This window comes from Cyprinodon variegatus, unplaced genomic scaffold (assembly GCF_000732505.1).
Source record: "Cyprinodon variegatus isolate N-32 unplaced genomic scaffold, C_variegatus-1.0 Scaffold454, whole genome shotgun sequence".
NCBI classification, from domain to species: domain Eukaryota; kingdom Metazoa; phylum Chordata; class Actinopteri; order Cyprinodontiformes; family Cyprinodontidae; genus Cyprinodon; species Cyprinodon variegatus.
Genome location: NW_015150907.1, coordinates 345,572 through 359,434, shown reverse-complemented (window position 1 = coordinate 359,434; position 13,863 = coordinate 345,572). Strand labels below are relative to the sequence as shown.

The following is a 13,863-nucleotide window of genomic DNA, read 5'->3' as shown; positions in this document are numbered from 1 at the left end:
GGGGTACACCCAGGACAGGTCGCCAGTCTGTCGCAGGGCAACACAGAGACAAACAGGATAAACAACCATTCACACACTCACACCTAAGGAGAATTTAGAGAAGCAATTTACCTCACAATTATATTTTTGGACAATGTGAGGGAGCCATAAAAATATAATAACATGCACATAAATAAATGCTTAAAAATAATAAGTACTTAATAAATACATTTTAAGATTATATTGGTTTAAGATTATAAGGTTTGGAAGTACAAAAATACTTCCCCTTTCTTCTCTTTTTGTTATGCATATCACCTCTTCTAAACATAGTTTTCATATCATATAGGCGAAATCATTGTCTCTATGTATATCCTGATGCCATTTAGCATAGAGATTCTGAATTCTCTTTGCATGCAAATGAGTACATGAGTCCTCCACTTGTGGATATTTGTCCATCTTTGCTTTCAAACACATTTATAGATTGAGGGTTTGTTCCATAACCAAACCTTCACCTGTCCAGATCCATCTTATGTGCCGGGCTCAGGGGTGAGAACCCTTCCTTGCTGAAACATGGCTGCTTTGTTTAGTCTGCAAAACAACAGCTGTTCTGGAGGGAGACCACCCTAATTCCATCCCTCACATGAAAACAATACTCTGCATATTTTTTCTAAGCAGGCTTATAAAAACTTCTTTGGTTTGTCTCCATTTGTTGACATTGCATATCACTGCAGGAATTAACCAGATGCACAGTCAGTAACCTCCAGTTCATGGAATTTAAAAATTTCATCAGTGCATTTAAATTTTTCCGTGCAAAAGAATTTCGCAAGGTTTCAATGTTTAGACACAAAGTTTACACTTTGCAAAATATGCTGAATGAAAATTGCAACCATTTGTTTTTCTGGTGCAGTTTTTTTCCTGATAATGTATCCAAGCTGATCCAAATGGTTGGGAAGGTATGTATCTTGCTTTGTAGCCTGCACTCAAGGGCAGCTTCACCTAAAGTCTAAGCCAAGCTCTTAAAACGCTGTGTAACAGGGAGAAGTCCCCTGTGTAAGCTGATGTATGTCATCACTTTCTAAAATTCAAGCTCAGCAGCCAAACAGACCTCTTTGTATCCTTACTGGCTTGACCTGCAGGACTAAAATGGACAAACAAATCAGATGCTCCCTTTTAAAATAGTGAGGATCTCGTTCTCTTCTATAATTGATTTCAGAATACATAAATATTTGTTTCAGCAAAGCATTTCTTTAAAACATAGTATACTTTTTTTGCAGCTTTCTTTTGTGTAGTACAATTACCCTGTTGTCTCTTAGTTTTAGTGAGCCCCATACTTTTTGGTCAGCTGTTATCCCTTAGCTCCTATACCATCTATTTAACTAGATTCTTCCCATATTCACTTATTAGCTCCTTCCAATGATGTCTGAATTCTGTTTGCTTCAGTTCCCTTTGTTCTCTGATCTGTGATCATGGCAAGGAAATTATTTGAATCATGTGGAAAGGGACAGTGCAGAATGGTCAGTGAACAGACCTGCCTATTGATGATTTTTTGGGAATGTCTTTCAAATATATGAGTCAAGGAGATTTTCAATTTCCACCTCTAGTAGAGTCAGATATAGACCCTAACCCATTCCAAGTTCCAAGTGGGACTGGATATCCTGTAGGACGGGTAGCTTAAATGAGGTTGCAGCCTCATTGCCATGCATTGCTAAAGCTGTTTGTGATCGAGCTATGTGGATCTAAGTTTAGGAGTCCAGTGGTGAATGGAGTGATTCCCAGAGCTTCTAGACTCGTCTGTTATGAGAAGTAGGGTCACTTTTGTGAGGATTAGGGCCAAGTGGAGGAGATTTCTCAAACTTCTAAATGATGTTGGACTGTCTTAGTTAATGTAGCTATGTAACGCTGAGGTCAGAGTTTGCTGGATTCTGTCAGCTGTAGTTTTTGCCATTGATTACATTCAAAGCCATTACCACTAAATTTGTCAATGAGGTGTAGATTAGTTCAGGATCTGCAGTCATGTAAATTCCGCAGTAGAGCCTGATGATGCTGACTTTTTTTTTTAAGCTGGAACCCTTACTTTCTTATTGGTGGTAATGGAACAACTTAAAAAATTGGCTTTCACCAAAAAAAAGGTAAATAACTTGAGGGATGGGTTTAATGGTCAGCTCTTTACCCCTCCTCCTTGTTGAAATGAGCCAGATGGATGGATGGATGGATGGATGGATGGATGGATGGATGGATGGATGGATGGATGGATGGATGGATGGATGGATGGAAACATGTTTTTCTAATATTTTCTTTTCCAAAGCTAGCTCGATTAGTTCATATTTAGGATATATGTAATAAACCACTAGTGATAAAGGGCCCCTTCTGTTTATGCTTGATTGATTCATAGGGTATATAGGTGGTTTAAAAAACAGAAGGAACTAAAAAAAATACCTTTGATGTTTATCAAAGTAAAAAGGATAAATACCGTTATTACAGATACGATATTATCACTTATACATTTATTACTGCACCATATTTTTCTATATAGTAAGTACAGTGGTTATATTGTAGGGAACATGCAGGATCACACATTTTTAGTGACCTACTATGCATACAACAGTCTCCCTGAGGCTTTGTTGACACTTTTTGTCTCTCCAGAGATTTAGATGGTAACCCTGCCAACCCACGTGTGTCTTAAATACCCTCACAGCTGTCATAGTAGGTGCCCATATGGCATTATTCAATCCCCTTAACACCGGATAACCATGACAATGGGAATCCCGGGGTCGCATACCGTAGTTATCGTTGTGGGACTGGCAGGACAGCAGCAGGTTATAATTAGATTTATTTTCATCAGATAAATCCCCTGGGAATGACCTTGGTATTCTTTGATGGAAAAGTCCAAGGCAGCTGTGCGTGCACCTTGTCCCAGTGTGCCCCCTTCAGCAAGAAGGAAATGGTGTGTGTTGAGTGCTAACACTCGTTCAGAGATAACACTGTTGTTAACAGCTGCCAAGTGTGAGATGAGCTGAGAGGCTTGCTGTTTAAACTGCCAAACCCTTTTCTTAGCTCAAGTATAACAAACAATTGAGGCAGCCACAACCACGGCACCAATTTAAATTTTTTTTTTTTTTGCAGCCCCTTTAGTTTACCTTCATTGGTCAACAGCAGGGCCAGCCCAAGGCAAACTAAGCAGCTGCTTTGGACCCAGGGTGCCAAAAATGCAAGTACTATGTTTTTTCTTTTGGATGTTCAGTTTTGCTTTGCTCTTTGTTCTAGAGTTTTATATACATACATATATATATATATATATATATATATATATATATATATATATATATATATATATATATATATATATTGTTTATTTCTTATTTTGTTGTGTTCTTTGTTTTTTTCTTACTTACTGTCTTAGTCTTGGTTCTGTTATGTTTTCTTTTGAGTATTTAGTTTTACTTTGCTACTTTGCTTTTACTTTGCCATGTTTTTATAGTCTTAGTGGTTTAATTCCTATTTCGTTGTGTTTTTCAGTCTTCCAGGTTTTTATTTGTGTTCTCCTTTTTCCTTAGTTCCCTTTCTGTTGTGCTCTCTGCTCACCTGTTCCCAATCTGCTCATTAGCCCTCTCTTTGTTTCTGTCTTCTATAAATGCTCTCTATCTTCAGTTCCTCTTTGCTGGGTCCTTGTCTAACTTCCTCCAACTCGTCTCTCTGAGCCTTCCTCCTTGTTACAGTGATTCCCCTGATGTCTTCATGATTTTTGGTACGTTTTGACTTAGTTTTCATTTTGTGGATTTTGGATTACCTGCCTCTGTTTTCAGTTCAGTTTTATTAAATCACCAAGAAATCTCACCTCTGCCTTCATGCCTCTGCTTTCTGGTCAACAAACCTAACCAAACCCTGACAGAAACACAGACAGATGATGCATGTCAAGTTGGAACTAAAGCCATTTGAAAAAGAACTAGATTAAAAAAAAGGTAAATGATACAATTGTAGCTAATTGCTGATTGCTTTATAAATCTAAAAACATATGAAGGTGTGTACATTTGCATGTGTCGCACATGTTACATGTGAAGAAAAAAGTGTATTTTTGTTCAATTCTGTGAGTTGGGCTGTTTGTTTTCATGCAAGGGATTGTGGGAATCCGTATAGCTCCTAGCACCAGATACAGTAGTGTTTTGGAAGCTTCCTATGCTAGGGGAACTATCAATAGGAAACATGCAGCTTCCTTTCCTACCTCCTTCCATACTAACAGAACTTATCATAGTGCCTTCTGATTCTCTTCCACTTTGACTTAAGAGTCCTCAACAATTTGCTGTGTCTGTAGAGGCTTTGGCTAGCCTCTTGCCTAGTCACCAATGAAGACACCCCCAACCTATCTGCCCCCTGAAAAGACAAATATTAAAGGTATAGTGGAGGATGTTCTTTTTCCAGGTCGATCATCAAAATAAGTGGTCCTCCTAACTGTCAATCATTTTGGTGATACGTTTCAGTAGGGCCGTCAATCATGCTCGTCTCCATTTTCACTTACCAGTGGTTAGTCTGACGTAGAGGAAAAATTGCCAATCTTCTTTTTGAAAGTAAGCTTGTAAACAGCAACTTTTAAACAGAGCGTGCACAATGAGAAATGGCTTCATGCACGCTCTTGCATGCTTTTAATAGACGTTCTGGGTACAGGGTTGTGCATTTCCTTTTTTTTTTAAGTGGAGAGGGCGGGTCTTTTGAAAACTTTGCGAAAATCCTCCAATATACCTTCAAGGTATCAACAAATGGTAGAGCGATGGAGGTCTAATGTTGCTTTCCTCATAGAACAATGTACCATTTTGTGTTGTTTTTTTTTTTCACAAAGAACATCACTTTTAAAAAGAATTGCAGCAACATATGATTCTAGAAAGAATTCAGAAAAAGCCCAGCACATTATTCTGAGTTATCTTTTTTTTTTTTTTTATGTCAAAAACATTTCCTCTCCTCTTCACAATCTGGCCCCCAAAAAACAAATATGAATTCTAGTTATCAATCTAAAAAAATGCATAATGTTTTGGTTATAAATGCATTAATAAGACACCAAAAGTTTTATTTTCGATGGTCTGTTTTTGTTATTCTTCTCTCCTCAGAGTTTGACCTGGATACATCTACCGTTTCCAATATTCATCAGATGATACCAGGATTGTGTTTGGAACAACTGCGACCCATCGAGTATCTACAACAAGGACTCAAAAATAACTCCCTCTGTTGTGTATGGAAGGAAAGAGAGACTCTGTAAGGTTATAGATGGAAAATACTCCAGTGGACGATACTGTGGAAAATAACAGCCTCTATTTGTCTTTTACTTGGTGTGTGACATCAGTCTGTGTGTATGTGAGCCATGGGCGGTCCACTGAGGATGGACTACTTTAGGAGCAGAAGTTGTCTCCGGCTGAAGCTGAAAACTGGACAACAGTGAGCAGAGAAAACAACAGAGGTGCAGCAACAAGAAGGAAGAGCTTCTAGCAAGCTGAGGGCAAGGAGGAGAGTCAGCGGTCAGAGAGGACACAAAAACAAGAATATATGAACAAGTTCTTCAAAAACACCAGGTAATACTGGCTCAGATGAATATTTCCATCCATTTTCTTAAAATGGGAGTAAGAAAATCTGTTGGTGCTTATTGAGGCATCTTAAGAAGCTTTAGCCTTAATTTGACCTGAATTCATCAAAGTTGCTGCAGAAAACAACTTAATGTTTTCATGCAAATAGACCTCAGAAAATAGCGTAGTTAGCAAATATTATGCTGCCAGTTATCTCTTGAAATAGTTATTTATTTCAATGTGATCTACCTGAATAAAAAAAAGGTTTCCCATTCATTAATGATATATGTCAACAATACAGATTCAGACAAACTAAAAGCTAATTTCCATTTTCATGCTGTGATGTGCTGTTTGGCATCTGCACCTTTTCTCCTTCAACAATCTTTAAATACTCTTTAGTTCTCTTTTGAACTGCAGCTCAATTGCTAAAAGCAAACATGTTATTTTTCAACTCTAAACGTAAGACTTTGAATTTCTTATCTTCCATCACCCAGCATTTTTAAGATTTTGAGAAAGTTTGATTATAAATACCTACAACTCTTTGATTGCTGATTCTCAGACTGGTTTTAATTAATTATTAATTAATTAATTAATAATTAATTAATTATTAATCTCCCATTGGGAGAAACGTTTAAAAGCCGACGTTTAGCGTATCCTTTTCCAATTCAAGTCTTTCTTTTAAAACCTAAAGATACATTTTACTTGTATGTCTTTTCACAATGAATAAAACCAACCAGATGGCTGTTAGATTCTGCTGCGACCATCAAACCCACTGTCATACCCTAAGTCAAAAGAGATTGTTTTTCTGTTTTTTTTTTTTTTTTAAATCTCACATCCACTAAAAAAAGCAAGAGCTTAGTATATGTGTTCATATAACAAACACAGTAAAGTGGGAACTGGATGAAAGCATGACAGTGGAAAATGGCTGTAATGAGCTGAAGGGAGGAGTGTTTAAGAATTAAGTTATTTACGTGTGAAATCGGCTCTAAGATCAACCATTTTTAGTTTAAAAAAAATCTCACTGACTGTGTTTGCACAAATTATTTAGAAAATGTCAATATTCTATATATAATATATCCTATATATTCTATAGGAATATCATTTGTCATGAATGTTTTGTTTTATGGCCAGACTGGTGCAGGTGTCTTTTTTTTTTTTTTTTTTTTTAGGATGGTCTCATTTATTCTATATTTTTAAATGTGTTTAAATCTAAGTGGCTGATTCTGTTCCAGTGCTGCTTTCTTTTTTAACAAGGGCACCTAATAGTGAAGATTTTAAAACTCTATCCATGTTAGGTAAATTGTAGATATAAATAATCTCCCCTCAGGATTCATTTTTCAGTATTACGTGATAATATTATGGCTCTCCTGAGAGATGCTGACTGCATAAATGTAAGCTGCTGTGCCCTCCGACCTTATTTTGACTTTTTTAAAGGCAGCAAACACAAATACACAGCTTAGTTTTTTTTTTTTTTTCTCTGCACTAAGACTTTCATTTTCCAATAAAGTTTATGGCTTATCTCTGACCCTAACCTGTGAATTATCTATGCGTATCCAACACAACCAGGCTTTGGTTGTGTTGGTTCTCATAATATTGTATAGGTTAAGAAAAGGTTTCTTACACTTTAACAAATGTTTGACCACACTTATTACATGCTATTGTGCAATTGCAGGCTCAGAACCTCTCCTCCTCTTCTTTCTTCTAGATCTGGTAATTAAAGAAGATCCTCTCTGCTGACCATGGATCGCTCGGCGAAGGAGCTGTTCCTCAACTTCATGATTGTCTTAATCACTGTACTCCTGATGTGGCTACTGGTGAAAGCCTACCAGGACTGAAGCATGGAGCAGCGAGACAGCCGAGAAGGAGGAGGCAGGGAGAATAAAGGGACTGATGGAGAGTGCAGCGTTTAAAACTGTTGGTACTGGTTAGATTTTGTGTATACAGTGTTTACATTTTTTTTTTGGTTCAGTTTCTTAGTTTATAAAATCAGATTTATATCTGATTCAGATACTTCCTATATGCTGCTTATGTATACATTGTCTGAGATGCATTTAGTTTCTAACAAAAATAAGAGGGGAATTCTTTGAGACATGAAATTTGAATGAAATTAAAAACAGCCTGCAAGCCCTACATGTCAGAGATGTTGTCAAATTAATTCAGACTCAGTAAACTATTGTTGTCGCCTCGTCTGTTCTGTTCGCTCTTAGACTTTTTGGTTTTAGTTTCATTACACTAGCTAGTTAGATGTTAAGTAAATGTGTTTTTCTGCTTTCGGGAAATGGAAATTATTGTAAAAAAATTTTAAAAAAAAAAATGCATTTTTTAACAAGCATAAATAATGCTGTTTGGTTTTATTTACCAAAAGAAATAAAACAGGACCTCCATAATCAAATGACAGGGTGGTCAAATAAAACTATCTTGTTTGACATGACGTTTTTTTCCATCCGACATTTTCAACAAACTGTTTAACAGCAGCTCTTTAACAGCACAGAAAATGTTTAATAGTAAAGATTATAAGCAGGAAATCTCACTGAAGAGGACGCAACACAGAAATATGTATATTTTTAGTTATTGCTACATCATTGAAGCAGTGTTTATATGATATATTGGCGTTTATCTTATGTTTATGCTTCTGGCCCAATTTTTGCTGCAATGTAAATTCTACCCTTATACAAAATAAATGATTCCTCTTTAGAAAAGCTGGCACAGTATATTATGCGTTGTCCACCTGCTTTCTTCACTACGAAAAATAATCTACTACTAAAATAAAACTTTTAAAATACCTTAACATGGTTTCTCCATGGGAGAATAAACATTAGGTGTTTCAGAAATACAGCTCTTATGATTGTGTTCACGTGAGAAACAAAAATAGCTGTGATCTTTGAGAAAAACGCTGATTGTTATTCTTATTTGAAACGTCAGTCATCCACATGGTGCAAACATTTAAAGCTTAACACAGACACGCAGGTTTATAGATGAAGGGAGTGTTGATTGTAGGCGATCATTCTGCCCATGGGTCCCTGTATCTGTTGAAACTGATGATCTGACAGTGGAACTCTGTGAGTCCTCTGGGCATGGGTGTCACTTCCTCCCATTGACTCCTCCCACTGTAGTACACCTGCCCAAAAACAGGCAAAGAGAAAAGAAAGTTCTTCTTTTAGCAGCGATCTGCAAGTAGTTTTTGACAAATCTTAGGAAAAAAATAGAAAATTCTCATTCATCTAAATTTATTTAATCATCAAGGGATTTAAGGGCTAAAGTTTACCTGAACCTCGTCTGTGATCTCATCAGGTGAGTAGTCTCCACCCAGTATGTAGATTCTGTCCCTCATCCCAACGGCTCCTGCGTTAAAACCTGCACATTCAAACGAGCCCTCACCCTTCCACACACAGGTTTCTGGGCAGAAACTGTAAACCTGAGATAAAAAAAAAAAAAAAAAAATAAAAAAAAAAAAAAAAGAGGATTTGAAAGCTTATCTGAAGAATGCATACAAAAATGTGATCAAATTGATGCAATTATACAACACCGGTCACCTTGTAGGTTGATAAATCGCAGAGGTGAAGTGTGTTGTTTATTGACACTGCCTTAACCAGTGTGGCATGGAAGAACTGCCCAAACTCTGCCACCAGGCGGCTCCACTGGTCCTGCTCGGCGTCGTAGCAGAAGAAGCAATCGAGTGAAGGATTAAAGGAGTCTGTGATCTCCACCTCAGACCCAAGAGTGTAAATCACGCTGCCACAAGCACTGGCCTCTGGGTAGAAGATGGCAGCTGGCAGCTGGCTGACAGAACACCAGCTCTGAGTCAGAGGATTATAATAGTCCACCTTTAAAGACAGATGGGACATGTTAAGAGACTGCTCCCCTTCTGAAAAAATAACAGATAACAATGAATGCTAATGATAATTTTGGAAACTCTGTTATACATCCAGCAAACTTGGGGCCTCCCCTCTGGTTCCCTTGGTTCGTCCCCCAATCACATACACCCGGTCCAGGCAGGTCACAGCTGTGTGCATGGTTCTGGGCTTCAGCATGGCTGGTGCAGGTGTACAGGTCAAGGTCACAGGGCAAAAACACCAAACCTCATCAGTGGCATTGTGGTAGGATTCAGCCACATGGAGGCGAATTGCCCGGCTGCAGTTCCCCAGGCAACCACCTGTGATAAACATCTTAGAGACAGTAGATAGAAGAAAAGTTGCTAAAAAAAATATATAATATATAAAAAAACATGAATATCAATATTTGAAAGAGAATCAGCAATATCCAGGATTATATTCTAAATTGACTAATCTTAAATCTCTAGTATTTTTTAACATCACCAGTCAAAAATAAGCTGGACTCCAAAGCCTACCTTCTCTGCATAGCTGTTGAGGTAAGACCCGGGTGGATCTGGCATGGGAGCCTCCCCAAACTCTGTTTGCAGCTCCTTCCACTGGTCTGTTTCCAAACAGTAGCAGAAGGTATGACGGTTCTCCCCGTTCTCCTCCGTCTTGTGAATGTAGATGTAGCTCTTTGTGGTCGAGGGCCTGGCATCAGTCAGTAGGCCATCGTACAGAGTCTGTCTGCTCTGGGCCTCTGATAGGAGTGTAAGACAGGAGTCGTCACTGCCGAGGAGGGGATCAGAATCATGCAAATTCTGTAAAGCCAACACAGACAGCATGAAACTATGAATAAATCAAAACTGAGCAAATTGAAAGAAAAGCATGGTTTGTTCAAATGATCTAAACTGATAATGGAAATAAGGTTAAATAATTTTTTTTAATCTCATTTAAACTCTTTCCTATCCTTAGGCACCAGGATTGTATGAATACATATCTTAAACTGACAACATCATAGCCTAACTCATTACGATTTTTAGGAAGCTGTGAACATGACCTTTTGTGGTTAAATATTTGATTATTTTCTTCAAACATTTTAAATATTCCATTCTCTACATTGCATTAAACATTTTATAAATAAAAAACAGAATCAGTTACACAAATTAATGTAAATTATTTTTTTTTATGCAGTTATAACCATACATACAGTTTTACACCCACACTAATTGGGGGGTTAAAAGTCTTTTAAAGAGCTACACCTCTACCTCACACTTTTTGTTGCCATCATCAAGCTGCTAGTATCTGACCACTCATCTTGGCAGACAAAAGTAGATTTAAACTGGTTCTTGTTCATGAATCTTTATGGCTTTGAAGAAAAGGCCAGAAATAGTCAGGACTGGAAGCACTAGAAGGGTCCATATTGGAATCCTGATTCTCAACTATTTCCAAGTTTCAACCATCCATTCGTCCATTTGTGGTGAAGCTGAAGAATCAGTCATTTTACTCATTACAAAACAGCCACACAGCATGATACTGCCAACGCTGTACTTGAAAGCTTCAGAATTATTCTTAAGTTTGAAAGACTCAGCTGACTGCAGTGGGGGGTAGTGGGCCGCTGTGGATGGAAAAATGCCAGGGCCGAAAATCGTTCCCAGTCCAACCCTCCTGGCTCTGAATCCTGAGCACATCCTAGACACCAGTTTTAGCCTCTGGATTATCCTGCCTTCCTTTGTCTGCTCGGTCCTGATCTGAGCTCCCTGTTTTCTATCCTCCAGGACTTCAACGTCTGGGACTCTTTGGGCGGCGCCCGCCACGTCTTGTTGGCAACCGACCGGCTGGAGCCAGTCTCTTCCTCTGGGCATGGACTGAAATATAAGACCAGGTTAATAACTCACATGTTCATAATCATCCACCTCAGGACAGAGGTGGACACTACCTGTGTTCTCCCCCTGCAGAGGTTCCTGCCTTAGATGCCGATGCTCTTCACTGCAGTTCCGTCATGAATAAATATTTTGTTAAACCTAACTGTCTTTCTGCCTCGTATACTGGGTCTTTTTGTTCTGAGCTTGACATTAATGGGTCCTCTTATTTGGTTTTCTGGATGACACCACCGAAAATGCATCAATATATTTTTTTATAAAACCCTTTACTAACTTAAAGCCTTACGTTATTTTCAAAATATCCATAAATTCTCTGACCCAATAAAGTGTAAAACATTGGCATAAACACTAATCCTTGTTGATTTAGCTTTTTTATACTCTTTTTTTTATTTTTTTTTTTATTTTATAGAATACGGTAGCTTTACAAAACAAAATGATAAACTTTTGGAAAAACAACACAATAATTATAAATAAATAATTCTGAAGCAATTTTAACAGAAAAAAATGAAAAAACAACAAATATAAATCCAATTACAATGCTAGTGTATTCGAAAAATTAGAGTCAGTTTTAAAGCAAATGCAGAAGAGACTTAAATCATAAAAAAAAAACTTTAAGAGAAAACATAATAAAAGTTTGATTTTATTAGTTTAGTTTAATTCATGACATATTAAACAACTGGGGTAAATTTTATTTTATTTGCATCATCACAGCTTAGTTATGTGAATATAGACAAAAAAAAGCAACAAAACCTCTAAAAATCTCCAAGACAGGAGGATGTTTATTATGCAGGAGTGGCTGCTTTCTAACTACACTGATGTCAGTGTGACAGAGACCCTGGTGTTCCAACATTTTCCAGTTCATTGCAGGCATTATGTTTTTTTGTGAGTGTTTTTTGTTTTTGTTTGTTTGTTGTTGTTTTTTTTGTTTTTGTTTTTTTTACAAATCCTCAACCAATTACCTTTCAAATATACTCAAACCAGACAATAACACCAAATTTGTAAGGAAACTTGCTTCAGAATTAAAAGGTCAGGATCCTACGATCACCTAGACTTCCACGTGATAGAAAATACTTTGACTATGCCAGGAATTTGGGTTTTCAACAGGAATTAAATAAATGTACATTAACTCAGCTATTTCTTCAAAAAAAAATTAAAATATCCAGTGAGGAAGATTTATGACGGCTACAAAGTGAGTTTTGAGATGCAATTCCCCTGAGAACAGTTAAACAAATTAAAGTGGGGGTGTATGAATGAATTTCAAGCTATATGGAGTAACTGTGCAAATTTAAGGATATTTAAAACATATTCACATTTCTGCTCCCAATTCAATATTCCTTGAAGCTGTTGGTTGTGTGATCTATACACCCTAATATCACATCCTTGTAAGAAACTCTGCAAAGAAGGACGGCTTGTACCTTCAGGGAAGCTGCAGGCAAGTGGTGTAGCCGGGTCAGAGACATCAGTTCTGAAAGGAGCTTCTGTCTCCCTGGCAGATCGTGGTGAATCCAACGAAGAAGAGACCTCAAAACTGCCTCCTCACTGGGAACGTTCAGAGCATCAGACTTTAGGCAGGCCTTTAAAACATTTTCCTAAATACAAAAACAGAATTGATAAAGACATTTTACAACAAGAAAATTGAAAATTTGTACTGAAGGATTTTTAGGATTAAAAAAAATCATTATACACGACGTAAAGATTTGGGCTTTAAATTTCAAAAGAATAGAACTGCTGCACTTTCAGCATGAATGCAGCATCATTATTCGTGTTTACCTGCATGTCCAAGAACTCCTGTGTTTTGGACAAATCAAAATAGTTCCCAATCACAAACTCGCTGGCACTTTGAAGAAGAGAGGCAGAGCCATATGCCTCTGCCAGGGACAAGAGGGTTAGACAATTGCAAAGATCCATTGTTCCAACAAGGAAGTCGCTACATGCCCTGGACAGGACAGGGACCTGAAGACAGAACAATTGAGATTCAGGTTTATTTATCCTAAAGAATGGAAACTTAAAGATTAGACCAAACAATGACATGCAGCTGAAGGTGGGAAGCTCTAAATCGACACAGGTTGTACATGAACCCAAGGCAGACTCAAGAATGAATGACCACAAATCTAAACCTGATGTAGAATAACATGTAAGACAGGATATCTAATGGATGCTTTGTTACCTGCAGAAAAGAGGCGAGCTGGAACAACACATCAACGTTGCCATCGGTGATAAGAATCTCTCCAGAATAGGCAAAATCCAGGAAGGAACCCATTGCCTTGGGGCACTGATTAGCGAGTGTTACGGTGCCATCATCACGCTCTCGCATATCAACTTCAAACATGGCCCTAAACACAACAGGAGTGCATGCTGTCATGTTAGCAAATGTGCGAACACAAGGACTGTTTGAATTTGGTGTAATACTGTATTCAGGTGCTGTGTATTCAAACCCTCTGTTCTAATAACCCTAGGAAAGACTTTAATTTTAACCACAGGGAGAGTGAGAGGGGTTGGTTGATAGTATTCAATGTAACATTTTCCTAATATTTTGCAGAAACTCTCTGAACACATGGAAAAGCATCATGGACCGTGAAGCATCAGAAGGTAGATTTACCTTCCAGCAGAAAGAATTGAGTTATAATATTAACATGAGTTCAT

The 13,863-nt window shown here is 37.7% G+C and overlaps 2 protein-coding genes across 2 annotated transcripts in view; one reads left to right on the top strand and one right to left on the bottom strand.

Annotated features, from left to right (window-relative positions):
* The first annotated feature begins 7,219 nt into the window (after positions 1–7,219).
* On the top strand, positions 7,220–7,623 carry sln (sarcolipin). Its single transcript, XM_015389308.1, has one exon. It carries the CDS (start codon positions 7,265–7,267, stop codon positions 7,358–7,360), a length of 96 nt encoding a protein of 31 aa, XP_015244794.1. The 5' UTR covers positions 7,220–7,264; the 3' UTR covers positions 7,361–7,623.
* A 438-nt stretch (positions 7,624–8,061) lies between these two features.
* The window catches only part of kbtbd3 (kelch repeat and BTB (POZ) domain containing 3), a 6,799-nt gene continuing 997 nt past the window's right edge, over positions 8,062–13,863 (bottom strand). The window contains exons 3-10 of the mRNA XM_015389307.1: positions 13,388–13,553; positions 12,991–13,173; positions 12,636–12,809; positions 9,874–10,158; positions 9,449–9,691; positions 9,059–9,349; positions 8,791–8,940; positions 8,062–8,643 (exon numbers count right to left, since the gene is read on the bottom strand). Coding sequence (XP_015244793.1) covers positions 8,527–8,643; positions 8,791–8,940; positions 9,059–9,349; positions 9,449–9,691; positions 9,874–10,158; positions 12,636–12,809; positions 12,991–13,173; positions 13,388–13,553 — 1,609 coding nt within the window. The 3' untranslated portion in view covers positions 8,062–8,526. The remainder of the gene's footprint in view (positions 8,644–8,790; positions 8,941–9,058; positions 9,350–9,448; positions 9,692–9,873; positions 10,159–12,635; positions 12,810–12,990; positions 13,174–13,387; positions 13,554–13,863) is intronic.

Coding starts and splice junctions, on each gene's coding strand:
- sln (XM_015389308.1), top strand. CDS start 7,265: ATGGATCGCTCGGCGAAGGAGCTGTTCCTCAACTTCATGATTGTCTTA.